General features: G+C 36.5%; 2 protein-coding genes across 6 annotated transcripts in view; one reads left to right on the top strand and one right to left on the bottom strand.

The window, feature by feature from the left end:
• Nucleotides 1–2,581, top strand: part of LOC133518855 (inactive ubiquitin carboxyl-terminal hydrolase MINDY-4B) — a 42,600-nt gene extending 40,019 nt beyond the window's left edge. For all 5 annotated transcript variants that reach the window (XM_061852620.1, XM_061852611.1, XM_061852637.1 and 2 more), the window contains 3 exons: nucleotides 336–415; nucleotides 513–650; nucleotides 2,328–2,581. In XM_061852620.1, the coding sequence (XP_061708604.1) occupies nucleotides 336–415; nucleotides 513–650; nucleotides 2,328–2,391 (282 nt within the window). In that variant the 3' untranslated portion in view covers nucleotides 2,392–2,581. The remainder of the gene's footprint in view (nucleotides 1–335; nucleotides 416–512; nucleotides 651–2,327) is intronic.
• A 9,692-nt stretch (nucleotides 2,582–12,273) lies between these two features.
• Nucleotides 12,274–14,233, bottom strand: LOC133518836 (uncharacterized). The gene is made up of 2 exons (XM_061852579.1): nucleotides 14,035–14,233; nucleotides 12,274–13,951 (listed from the first exon to the last, which is right to left on the bottom strand). The coding sequence occupies exons 1-2, from the start codon at nucleotides 14,212–14,214 to the stop codon at nucleotides 13,196–13,198; spliced, it is 936 nt and encodes a 311-aa protein (XP_061708563.1). The 5' UTR covers nucleotides 14,215–14,233; the 3' UTR covers nucleotides 12,274–13,195.
• Nucleotides 14,234–14,789: the final 556 nt, after the last annotated feature.

Genomic DNA, 14,789 nt, shown 5'->3' with positions numbered 1-14,789 from the left:
AATCTTATATTATTCAAAATTATACAAAGTGACCTATCTTGTGAATTTCATATTTATAATTCGTATTTATATAGGATGTATTATATTACTTATCCAGTGTTTCTTTGTAACTAAATAACACATAAATGTATGATTCATGTGTAATGTAGGCTCAGAATAACGTAACGCATAAACGTACGATTAACGCGTAATATAGGGCCACATTGCCGCAATAGATAAACGTATAATTCACGTGTAATATAGGCCCATACTGCCGCAACATAGAAACGTATGATTCAAATGTAAAGCGACTGATAATTCTATTCAGAAATTCTGCTAAAACTTGGTTATTTCAGGTGACAAGTTGTTCGGGACATTATGGCGTGATGTTTAATACTAATCGTGAATTGTTAAGGAATTATCATGCAGAGAGGAGGTTCGTAATTACTGTATATATTTATGCATTGACATGAACATTTTAGATTTTAAGTGAGATGGTATAAGGACCTAAATCGTACAAAAATTAATTTCAGATTTGATGTCCACTATTACACTTCCGGCGGCTGCCATGTACTGTTGAATGTCGATACACGCGCCCATGATGACATAGCAGGACCAATGCGGAATGATGACATTAGTGCCACGCCTCTCGAAAAACTCATTCACACAAAGTAAGTTCATAAATTCAAATTCCATTAATTAGCTGCAGCCTTTCAGTCAATCTCAATATATTTCATATTCATATTCAATGCATACATACATACATATAATCACGCCTATTTCCCGAAGGGGTAGGCAGAGACCACGGATTTCCACTTGCTACGATCCTGACATACCTCTTTCGCTTCCTTCACTTTCATGACATTCCTCATACACGCAATCAATACTCAATACTTTATTCTTAAGGCTGGTTAGCACGTCCGGAATCTCTCTCTGAATTCATAATCTGCATTCAGATTCTTAATTCAGAAAGCTTTGCTTTGTGTGTGTGCTGGTCCATACATAAAGTATGGAAAGAGTTGCGTCCGGAATTCATAATCAGAATTTTCATATTCTAAATACATAACGCACGTCAGTATAATTGTGACAGATCAATCTGAGAAATTCATAATCTAAAAAAATCAGAATGTGTGTGGGGAATAGTTAATTAGTAAATTGTATGCAATTCCTTGCGTTCTGAATTAATAATATGAAATCAGATTAGAACAGACTGTGTAAGGCCGGCCTAACAACAGCCAATTAATTTAAGACTGTCAAACATAAAATATATCTTTGATGCTACAAAATAGTCCCCAATTAAAAGGCCTATCTACGGTATAAAACACACCACAAAAAAAGAAGTCACAGCAGAATAAAAAATATACAAATCAAGATTTGAAAATGACATAAAAGAAAACAATAAGTATTATTAAAACATAACTAACATAATAATGAAATGCGTTAGTGAACCCCTTTCCATTAACTGTGAACGCGATCGAATACCTACCGCACCAGACCACATTTAATGTTTGAGTAACATTACATAACCTATATAGATCCTGTCATTCACGACGACAACGCGTACCTTGACTTTTATTGTCATGCTATTAAAGGTTAGATTTGACAAATCTGCGCGTCATCGTGGATGACACGAAGTATAACAATGTTTGAATTTTATACCATTTATCTCAGGCGGTTAGAAGAGATGTTGTGCGGTGATTGTCTAGTAGTTTCCAGGCTTCATAACATTCTTAATACCTCCACGGGCACAGCGCCATTCGCGAAACTGCGTGCTATGGCACAGGTAGGTAAATCCAATACAAAATATTTTCCCGTCTATGGATGCACTGCCACATCGCATTATATATAAAAGTAGTGCCACATATTGGCAGATCTGTTCTTCGTACATTGGAGAGGGTCGTGATACAGTATCTCATCTATAGCCGTAAAGTCGTCAGCTGTGACCTGTGAGCCACTGCATGCGTCATGGTGATGCATAAAGTCGGTAAGTCACTCTGAGGAATTTGCTGTGACGCCAGAGTCATGTGGTGTGCCTAAATGGCACAAGATATGTGACTTCATTATAATCCTATTAAAACTCAGCGTCTGTGGATGGGATTGCGGTGTTGTCAAAGTAAACATTATCGGCACAGACGTGGTACCGTATCACGAGGGTCTCGTTTAACGTTTCTTGATGGACCGTACGTGAACGTGTTAAGACTTGAGTCAATATATCTATAAACTCTACCATGGGAAAATTACCCATAAGTCATTCACAGCAAACATTCAAATAATTACCCAAAAGCTTTGTATGACAACATAGTACTTAACTAAGTATTTAGTTTAAAACTTTGTTATTTTGGTCACAGGTGGCAAGATGCGAAAATAACCTGGACAGGTGCAGGCCCTCACGTCAGCGATTCTCCAATCTGAACAAAAATTATAAACCAAACACCTATGCATAGTCGTAGAATTATCCATTGAAAAGTAATTTACTGAAATAGTTTAAATATTATGTGCGCCTTGTTCAAATACTTTGTCATAGTATTACATTCACTCGAAGTAGTAATCATCAAATTTACAGTATTTTAGTAAATTAATTCAATTCAATTTATGCTCTTCACTGCGTCTTTGCTTTTATTAAGTAAATTAAATAAGTAGTAGTAGTAAGCGTCGAAGCGAAGTTTATATGATATGATATATGATCAAATCAGAAATGGCTATGATCACGTCTCTTTTCCTTGGATCTGACGTCCCGATATATGTTCACTTTTCGATTGGCGCTTTGGCTACGGCCCTGATGTTAGTTTTAGGTCAATGTTACAATATAGGTACACTTTTATATAGGTACTGAAATTCTGTTTAGTAATAAAAAAAATATATAAATGAAGTTTGTCACTAGAAGCTTAAATTTATGGCTAGAATTGAGTGTGTTAGTAACATTATCTAAAATGCTTTTAAAATTAATAAAGATACATACAAATTCTTGCTTCATAGTATAAAAGAGATTTTTATTAACTCACCTTACATCAGCCGGTTCCATTTGACATTTAACAGTTTTTCGAAAAAATACCGCTCTTGCATGAAATTTTATTTTATTTTTTATATCGGTTGAACACCGGGTAAAATAAAAATACTTTTATAGTCTTCACACTTTATGAAAAAATATTGAAAATGTTGAAAAATTTAAAGCGGTCGAAACGCTCATAAATTTTGGCGCGAATTCTATTATTTATTATTATTATTTTCTTTATTTATTTATTTTCTCAGGCTAAGATTTTTACAATATGTATATAAAAGTTATATATAAAAACACTTACAAAACAATACAATAGATATAAAACCATTATAAAAAACCTAACCTAGGGTGCCGCCAGCAGCGGGGCAGGGCCCAAGCTGCCGGTGGTCAGGGCCGCAGAGAAAGGAACCGCCGGACTATCCGCGTCATGTCCAAGATCACCGCCTTCTGTATCTGACCCTTGATCCAACCACCTAGCGAGAGTCTCTCAAGGTGTTGGTCGAGCCTCTTCGATATGAGACGAAACGACTATCGGGACAATGATCGTCGAATAAATATCCCACATGGCGGTTATCTCGTAAGCCAAGTCTAGGTACTTACTGGACTTGTCCTTCTCGGCTTTCACGAAATTCTCGTCATGGGGGATGGTGATATCGACGAGCACGGCCCGGCGTTGCGATCGATCTATTATCACGATGTCAGGCTTATTGGCTACAATAGTCCTGTCAGTGATAATAGATTGATCCCAATAGAGCGTGGCACGACCATTTTCGAGAACTGGCGCAGGTGAGTACTTGTAGTACGGTACTTCGCGGTCCACAAGGCTGTATAGAAGAGCAAGTTGCTGGTGAATAATCCTGGCTACGAGATTATGTCTATGCAAGTACTCGCCGTTAGCAAGATGAGAACAACCGGAAATTATATGCCTGAGTGATTCTCCGGAACGGCGGCATGCCCGACAAATGTCGACCGTACCGTCCTTTAGGATATATTTCCGATAGTTGTTCGTCATCATCACTTCGTCCGCAATTGCACAGGCAAAACCCTCGGTTTCTCCGAAGAGATCCCCGAATCGTAACCAGTTCACCGACGCGAGCAGGTCCACGTCAGGTCCCGTGAGGGCCTTGTAGAACCGCCCGTTTAGCACCTTACTCTGTTGCCAAGGAGAGCGGCGTGAGGTTCCTGTCTACTGCCACCACATCACGATGCATCCCACACTCGTTGTTAAGGAAATAATTCTTGAGATTGCACACCTCGCGGTTGTGGAGATCTTTGGCGTTTAGGAAGCCTCGACCTCCACACTTCCGTGGGATGTACAATCTCATAACAGACGAGCGTGGGTGTAGCATGCGATGTGTGGTGAGCAGTAGTCGGACACTCCGATCCAGGGCGTCCAACTCGGTCTGAGTCCACCTTAGTATGCTAAAGGTGTATATGAGTAGGGGCATTACCCAGGCGTTGAAGGCGCGCACTTTGTTGCCTCCTGACAAAAGACTGTTAAGTACTTTTGTTAGTCGACTGAAAAAGCGCTCCCTCGTCCTCAACACCCAACGACTGTGACATACCAAGGTATTTGTAGGTTTCTGATTCAGAGATAGATCTGAAAGACAGTGTCTCAGAAAGTTGTAAATTTGTTGAATTTACAACCTTCCCCCGCTGTACATGCATAACCGCACATTTATCGACACCAAACTCCATATAGATGGCACTACTGAAAACTTCAGTGGTTTTCAGTAGCTCCAACAAGTCTTGGCTATTTGGTGCAAATAATTTGAGGTCATCCATGTACAGAAGGTGAGAAATTACTTCACCCTCTCTCCGAAGCCGGCAACTTAGTCCCGAATCCTTCAGCAGGGTGCTGAGGGGATTCAGAGCTAGGCAGAACCACAGGGGACTCAAACTATAACCCTGGAATATTCCTCGCTCAATCCTTATAAAATCCTGCGGGTCAGGGCGGTCATCCCCACCTCCTGGTTGACGAAGGACTGTGGTCCACTGCCTCATACACGCTCTTAGGAAGGCTCTTAAAGCTGTATCAACTTTATACAACTCTAAGACCCTCCCCAGCCATGAGTGAGGCACCGAATCATAGGCCTTCTTGTAGTCAATCCAAGCGGCAGAGAGGGCCCCCTTGTTCCGCGGATTTGTTGGCAAATGGTCATGTCTATGAGGAGGAGCTCTTTAGTACCACGGGACCCAACCCTACATCCATTTTGAGCGGAGGCCAAAATGTTGTTAGCGACAATGTGCGCATTTATTTTTGATCTCAAGATGGATGTAAGGAGCTTGTAAAGTGTAAGCAAGCTCGTGATTCTTCGCTTCCGCTTCAGTTCTTAGCTTCCGTGGTACTACCGGACTTGGTACTACCCGAGAAACTATTGATCGAAACACAATAGGTAGGATTTTTTTGGCACTTTTTCGTATATATATTTTCAAACGTGACCGTACAATACTTAAGCTTTTGTTCATATTTAAGTTAAAAATTGATTCAAACCTAAACTGTGCTTAACGCATATACTTAAAAAAATGATAATATTTTATTATATCGGTTTTTATTTTTTTGTAAAAAAATAATATTTCGAAAATAACGATGTATAAAATGTGAAACGTTATTCGACTAAACATTCCTTAAACGAAAAGATTACTCTGCCAAATGAAAATCGTCTAATAATAGTTCTGCTAATTTACACAGAAGCGAACTGAACTGAATGTGAACGAAGAGTCTGCGTAACGTTAGTCGACCAAAAGTTACATCTACAAATAAATTACTCTGCGAAACGATATTCGGCGAATCGTCGTCTGCGAATCGATAATCTGCGAATTCATTTTCTTATATCCAGAGAGGAAAATGGGGACTACGTTGGCGACAAAGCGGTCGTTCACTTTCATGTAAAGTAAAATATATTGAATAACTAGAACATAGATACACCATTAATTGACAAACAAAGAAAAATAAAAATAATCTTTCACATGTATTTATATAAAAAGTGAGATTATATTTTGAGTTACAGAACCTTAAAAATTCATATGTATTTAGGAACAGTAAAAAAACCTTTAGTTTTTAATATTATATTTAGCTTTTCTAAAAAGCTTCAAATTTGAAGCTTATGAAAACATTACAGTATTTTTCAATAGGCAGGGAGGGAGTCATTTCCAGAGTCGTTATAGGTAATATAAATTGAAGATGATTGATGGTCTATCCGACAAATGTACCAATAAAAGTAATTTATCAAATGCTTGTCAATCCCAATGGCGGCCTGGTCTCACCTTTCCGAAAGAAAGATTTTTTTCGCATCCATTTGGAAGGAATCTATTTTTGGTTATAAATTGTGCTTTAATGTGAAATAGCACGGATGGTATCGACATCTAATAAAAAGGTGATGAATTAATGAATGCTTAAATTCTTGGAAAATTACTTAAATGAAAACTTAGCTGTTTGTTTGAAATCGCATTAAAATATATCTTTTCGCGTTTTCACTAGATTGACCTTAGCCGTTCGCCTTATGTGTAACAAAATTACACCTTGTTTGTAGTCACAATTTTATTTTTTAATATTCCCGGCGGAGGCAAACAAGTGTGCTCCTCCCTGATATCAAGCAGCTACCGCAGCCTATGTGGCTTACAATTGTAGTGATAACCAATGAGTCAATTTCAATTTATATTAGTACATATGTCACGCAAGTAAATAAGTAATTATGTATTGTCAGATTGTGTATGTCAATTTACAGATGTTACAATAGTATGTTATAATAGTGTCACAATTAACCGGTTTACGCTATACAATGTACTTATTCCTAAAATAGGCAGAAATCCATCAATTTTGGTATATAAAGATAGTAACAAAGTAGGTGTAAGTATCAAGTACTTAGATTAAATCCACCGCTTGCAGCTTATACCTCTTTGTCCGTTTTCTTTGCAATAATTGTCACATTAGGAGAATTTCACTCTGTAGCGCACTTTGAAATTGACACATGAATAGTTCGGTTCCTTCTTATAACTGAAGAATTTCATGGACATTTCATGTATAGGTCCTCTGTCTCGTCTACGCACCTCTTTAAATGCGCTCCAGTAAGTCCCACTTATCTTTAATGAAGTGAAATCGCACGATTTTTAACGGAACGCCATCGGACTTAATTGGCGTAAAAAAAATTGGACTAGTAAATTTGCAAAGTATGAAGCTATTTTCTATAGCCATAGCTGACCTTGCTTTGCTTTGGCTTTGTGCTTGTTTGTGTGAGTAGGTATTTCCACACGAAAATGATTCAAATAAGGAACTTAGCTTCCCAAAATTACAACACCTAATACACATACATACAACAACAACAACAATGACGGGAGGTTTAGAGATCGAAGGTAAAAAAAAAAAAAACAATCGTTAGCGCTCACGTCAACTAGTGATGAAAATGCTAGCTTTGAAATAGACTTTATAAGTTCAAACATATAATTAATTTTCTCAATTTGCGTAATTTTAATTTTCTTCACGTCAAACATGTCCGATGACATTCTTCAAAATGACACGTGGGACTAGAGCGCTTCTATAGGGAGCGTGCATGAACTATAGGAGGCAGCACAGGAGCTGTCAGATTTTTGGCGCGAAGCGTAAATGTGATGTTTATTGTTCCGATGTAGCCCACAAGATGGCAGAACCGTCTATGCACAAGAAAACACTTGACGTGGAAATGTGCATGTTTATGGTTCCGATTCAGACCACAAGATGGCAGACCCTCCAACGCGCACGGTCCCTATGGAGGTAAGTACCTGCTTAGACAAGAGATAAGACCTATGCCTGAAATTCTTCAGCTATAAAATGGACCCGAATCATGGCATCATTATTCATGTGTTTATTTTAACGAATATATGGAGCAAACTCATATGGAGCTACAGAGCGTGGCGCCGTGGCGTGGCAATACTATATATTACTCGAAATTCTCCTAATAGCACAATCGGATTAAGACCAACCTCGAAATTTTTAGAACAGTCATGAAATTTGGTATATATATAAATTAAATTCCCCTTTTTCATGCCCACACCATTTGACATTTGGGGACCTCGAGGAATCTCAGCCATCTTGGAAAATGTGTACCATCCAGGAGAAAATCGCGTTTTACTTTAAATCTACATTCTTTATGAAAATAAAGTGTAAGGCAACCTTAAAGCTTATTAAATTCTACACAAAAAGCCTTTCACTTCTCTTTTGACAATATTCATATAAATCCATAGCTAAAGAGAAAAAAGGAAAAAACAAATAAGTCGCATACTTTTTCCTATGCCGTCTTATCCCCATGGTCCCCCAATCTCAAATTTTATGACACGCATACCGGAATCCTAGAAATTGTAGGTGTGAAATTTGATTACTGTCACTATTATTTGAACCCCATTTAGACCTAAAATCTGTTTTTGCAATCACATTATTTAGCGCTAAAAAGTTTTCCTCCATTAATTTTAGTAACTTTACGTAGTACGTAGTTAGTACGTAGCACTTGTGTACTAATCATGGATCTACTGATGTATATTTTATTGAAATCCGATAATTAGTTTAGGCGCTAGAAGAAAAAATATGATTTAATATTCGGAGTCCTCTCAATAAAACAAGTGTAAATAAGTTGTAAAGGTTGAGAGGAATCTAACGATATGTCATTTAAAAAAATCCGTCCAGTATCCTAAGCTACAGGGTGTACTGAATCATCAGTTTCTACCCATACCCATAACCCTTCTTTCTGATTAAGTCGCAGTCGAGTAAAATGTTAATATTGGTGTAGATCACGTACAAATGTATAGTTAAAAGTGAAATTCATATTCCTCCGAGTTTCCTATTAAGAGAACAGAGCAGGAAATGGTGTCGTTATTATCTACTAACTTTTTATGATTAAATGAATAAATTAAAAATTTATATGATATTTATTTTACTCATAAATTATATTTCTCTTGCTCTGTCACATTCAATCAATATACTTTTTAAGCATATACAACCTTAATTGATTACTGACCAAAAACGTTATAAACTGTAGATACGACAAAAGAATTTCAATTTAGACAACAATTTGCTATATGTGTTTTTGTAATACGCTTGGCTAATACTCGTAATTTAAAACAGCACGACAGCAGAAATATAAATGAAACAATATGAATGACCCACCAGAATTGACAATTTTGAAGTGGATCGAACCATACGATAATATTGTATATAAGCATAACAATAGCGTGTACTGTATATCATGTGAAATATAATATAACACAAATGAAAAAATATAACATTGAAAAACACGTTAAAAGTAAAAATCACCAAATAAATTGTGGAAACCAAAACGATATCTTTGTCTACAACGTATGTGTATTCCTAATTGTGTGCAACATTCCTTGGATACGAGTAAATTATCCAGAAGTTAGAGTTCTTTGAAAATTATCTCGACATAAACAGAAAGCTTCCTGAAGAGTCTATCTTAAGAAAGTATTACCTTGCTAAAATTTATAGTGCAACAGTTCACAAAATAAGAAATATTTTTTGGATTCTAACTTATGGCTTGCAGTAGATGAAACGCTTGATGATGTTGGCAACTGCGTGGTAAACGTAATTATAAAATCACTGGATGATGCATTACAAATACCATATTTACTAGCATGTAAAGTCGTTAAACTAGTAAACGCTAAAACCAATTGCATCTGTAGTTGACGAAAGTTTAAAATTTTTGTGGCAGGACAACTACTCCAAAAATTTAAATAATTTTTTGATATTCTGTACTGATAGTGCTGCGTACATGATTGCAGCTGGCAAAATTCTAAAGAAAAACTACAGAAAAGTAAAGCACGTTACTTGCTTAGCTCATGGGTTACACAGAGACGCAGAACAGGTACGATCGGAACATAAATTTGTGAATTCTGTGATATCAAATGTCAAGAAAATTTTCTTAAAATCACCCCATCGCGTTCGGTTTTTTAAGGACCACGCTCTAAATGTGCCTTTACTACTAAAACCTGCACTAACTAGATGTGTACCTGGTTAAATGCTTGTATTTACTATGATAAACATTTTGATGTTATTCGAAACATCGTAATGCAGCTGTACACAAACGAGGTCATTGCTATAAAAAAAAGCTCAATTTAATTGAGCACGATGAGGAAGATTTTGAATCCTATATTCCAGTCGCCATTTGAAATTAGGTAAACATCGCAGTAGATACTATAATTTGTAACTACATATTATTTTTCTTAATTATTTATATTCATTTTTGACATAATAGTTACGTGAGTTTCCCGGTGAGAAATATATAGTATTAATGTGTACATGCTTTTATTATTTTTTATGTAGCCAATTAATGACTGTCCCATTTCTGGGTAACGGCAGGCCCTCATTTTTTCCCTAGACTGTAGCTCAAATTTTCAATTTCTTTTTCTACTGCCTTTGCCCCTACTTATATTGAGGCATTAAAAAATATATATATTTTTAGTCTAAAAACTTTGGCACTACTTGAATAAGAATTAAAAAGTGTAATAAATATGTTTTCGAAAAATCATGTAATCGTTAATCATTTAATCATAAAATGCACCTAGGCGACTCCATTTCCCGCTCTGTTCAAAATGCCACCACTTGTCCGTACGCTACTTATAACAGCACTTGTGCTTTAAGATGATTGTCGCCCGTGATGAATGTCGGCATTGGCCCTTGAGCGTTCGAGGCCTCGGAGCGTAGCTAAGCGCTCTGTCCCCGCCCTACCCCTTTCATGACGATCGCAAGCAACGACGTTCAAAGAATAAGATTCAGCGCAGAGGCGCGCGGGTGGCGCTATACTATAGATAGACATTCAACATCCTGGACTTTTTTGTAGACCCATGAAGGAGATACATACATTGTGTTGTTATACTCGTTACGGATATACGATGTATGCCACATAATCACAAATAATTTATGGTATTCGCTATGTGCATGACTGTCACGCAACCTAGCAGCCGCAAATCTAGGGGAAAACGTGAATTCACTTCATCTTATAAAACTACTCCAAAACTAAAAAAGACCGAACGGATTTTTATACGACTTTCATCAATCAATAGAGTGATTCTTGAGGAAGGTTTAGGTATACAACTTGTTAAGGTTTTGTGTAATTTGGCTGAAATATAAGGATGTTGTCCAAATGTTGCCTGAATCATAAAAAAAATAGTTTTTTGTTTGTATGGAAAAGACACGAAAACCAAAGTTGTAATTACAGTTTTTTTTATTGAAATGGTTTTAATCCTTTATAAGGCATAAGGGTGTCAGAAATTATGCAAAATTGAACCCTATTACTTTGAAATAAAGGTAAAAATCGGGTGGGAAATATATTCCCTCTGCCTTATAAAGGCTTAAGTTAGTAGTCAAACGGCCTGTATTAATGTTTCTTCTATGGAGAAACTACAAGTCACAGGAAAAAAGTCAAACGTAGAAATGTTGTACACCAAACGTAAATTTATATATATATATATATATATATATATATATATTTATTTTCATTTTTTTTTGTTGAACTGTTAAGAAGATATCTAGAATCATCTAGAAAGTACGAGTTTACGACCAAAATCGGCGTCTATCGCCTTAAGCATTATACACCCCTGTAGGGCTAATATGGTCGGTGTTTTATCATATGTGCAATATGTAATTAACCTGCAGACAATGCATAATAACAAACATGCATTTATATTACTGTTAAACAATACTTATACTTCTAATTAATGTAGGTAGAAATAGCTAGTTAACCGGCTCAGATAACTTAAATCGCACAAACTAGTTAGCAACCAGGCTGTTATTCCCAACATTTGCATAATGCACGCGTTACCATTTTATAGAACCAGTATAGACACGTCTTCAATTATGCAAGGTTAATAGCGATATCGGTGTCAAATTACAGTGGTTTAGTTTCTTTCTTCGCGGCCGCTGAGCCTATGACTTGATTAGTATATAGGTACATATTAAAGGTAAGACGTATTAAAGGCCATGCCTGGATAACCTTAGTGAATCTGCCTCCAGCGAGTCCTGGCTTGTATTTTTTTTGATGATATGGCTTTATATGTATTAGTAGCAAGTATGCAACATATCAGCCTCACAAATGTCAGGATTTGGAAAAAGAAAAAAAAAAGAAAATATGATCTTTCTTCGATATTTTTTTTTCTAGCGAGCCGATTTTGACGTGCGTCACATATATTGTGCATAAAGTAAATGCAATTATACGACATCAATTATAGGACACATACGCGGACGCGGTACAATAAAAATTCTACGATTATATGCAACTTTTTTGGCGTTTCTTTCAGATTCGCGTTATCGAGGTTCCAAAATAGCTACAAATTATTATGTTATTACTTCTCTACGCGGCTTTAACGCCATTTTTCAAAGCCTTAGTAATTCTATTGTTGAATCTGTGCTTGTAAATCAATCGAGGCAAAATGCAGATAGTTCATAACTTTGGAAGACAATGCAGGCAAATAGCCGTTGTCAGCGGGAAGCGGCAGCGATACACTAAATCAATTTACGGGAACAAAGTGCGTCTATTGTGGCGATATCAATTTATCAAAGGATAAATCCTTTTAAATCAATCCAATACGGTGTGCTTAATTTGGACGCACGAATCTGGCAGTTTATTTTTTTGATAGGATGAGATAGCTGGTGAAATACTTATTTTCTTAAATACGGTTTATTTAAATGCATTATTACACCTATTCGTAAATCGAACACGAAAAGTGTTTAGTTGTAATATTTTCAAATTTATCCTAGGCCCGATGTACAAGTTAATTTCGGGTTTTGAACTCTTATAAGAAAGTTCAAAATTCAGAACCACATAAATTGCCCGGGGTTTTTCTAGGTTAAAAAGTAAAAAAAACTTTGGATAATAATGGAATTTCATGTGCTTATTTTACTCCTAGTAGTTATAGTTGACAAATTATACAGTTATTAATTATGTACTACATGCAAAAAAGTTGAAAATTATACGAAAATAAATATTGCTAGAAACAATTTATAATTCCCTAGAAAACACAATTTTCCAGACTTTGTTCTTAATTACATTCAAATAGTACATTATGATATAAGTGTGCTAAGTTGATCATTATACACCAGGCGATATTGTGTGCGCACGAGCGAAAGCGATTGCGCCATAAGAAAGCCGCGTATATAATGGTCACAGGCACACGTGTTTCATACGGCGTTTTTCAACACACTTGCGAGGAAAAAACAAGACTTCATTTAGTCAAATTTTAATTATTTAAACAATTAGTAAAAGTACAGGTTTCAAAACGGTACTGAACAGTTTTGTTTGGCATTACGGTTTCTGTAATGTTGTTATTTATTTCATTCTCTTGGGTGAATGTCGGCGACGAACAATTGTTTTCGATGGAGTTTGATGGTTGTGTTAAGGCACGAGCAGGAGACGACAAGAAATCAGGGCCGCTGTCGCGTGATGTTCCGGGCCGCGACTCTGGGCAAACCTTTTTTGCCGGTTGCTCCAAATTTATAGCCCGTGTGATTTTTTTACCAATTTTTGCCTTATTGTGTAATGAGTCTTCCACATAAGACTCGGCGACTGCGTCTGAACGCCATCCGCCATGACGCTTTACGGTCAATACATCGGCCCCCGAATCAGCTAGTAAAGTAGCCGAAGTCCTTCTGAAACGGTGTCCAGTGTAGGAATCTGCGTCAGGCAAGTCCAAATATTTGGCTATTTCTTTTGGCATGGCACCAAATTTATTAATGCCAATAGGTTGTGCTGTACACTTCCCTTTTTGAAAATTCTGGAAAAATCGGTCAGATTTGGCATTTGGTGAACGTAGAGCTTGATACTGTTTAACTATTTCATAGAACGGGCCATCTATCGTGAAAATTCGTGGAATTTTGTTTTTGGTATTTTTAATTTTTACAAGAAGCATTTTGCCGTGGGTTTCTATATCTTGAGTCGTTATATCACTAAGTTCTTTACGTCTACAGGCACCTGTTACGCCGAATATTAACGCAACCTGTAAAGAAACCAATGATATAATAAATTAGGTACTTATGTACTTATAGGTAATACAAGGTAAATTGTATAAATTCAACTGACCTTTGCTGCAAAGTACTGATAATCAGGAGCTTCTTTCAAAAACTTCTCCACGTCGGATGGACTCAATACTTTTGATTTTCGGCCAGTGAATCCGTCCGAGCGTCTCTTCAAAAATGCCATCAGGTTATTGTACGTTCGAATATCTATGTTATTCTTTATCTTTACTGTGCTTTTTAACATAGAATAAGTGCACCAAAGTGAGCTGGGCTTATACTTTTTGGCCAGTTCATTGAAGTAGGCTAAAAATACACTTTCTGAGAAAGACTGAGCATTCTTATCGGTTTTCCATTTTAAAAATGTTTCATAGGCCGTTAAATACATTTCATTCGATTTTGACGGCAAAATGCTATCGCACGCGTTTTTCGCCTCGTTACGTATGTCCGGCGGAGTTAATAATAGGTTTTCTTCATTTTCTTCACTTGAAGTAGACATATTCGTTAATATTAAACTTCACAATTAATCCAAACTTCGTCACATCTATCAATCAATAAAATTATTTACGAAAAATGACGCGATGTTTTTTTTCTTGCCGCGATACCGATGCGTGTGCAGGGCTAAGGCGCGAAATAAACGACATACAGCCAATTAAAAAATGAAAAAAAGCTAACATTTTGGTATTTATAACCGACTGATGGAGATTAAACCGATAAAATTTTATATTAATTCATTAATGTAATGTACGAGATAATTTAATCTATAAATTATCTTTGGTGTGATAAAACCTCTTTGAACTAACATTTGAAACCTAATAGTTG

Source organism: Cydia pomonella, chromosome 1 (assembly GCF_033807575.1).
Source record: "Cydia pomonella isolate Wapato2018A chromosome 1, ilCydPomo1, whole genome shotgun sequence".
Lineage (NCBI taxonomy): Eukaryota > Metazoa > Arthropoda > Insecta > Lepidoptera > Tortricidae > Cydia > Cydia pomonella.
This window is presented reverse-complemented; position numbering and strand designations above follow the sequence as displayed.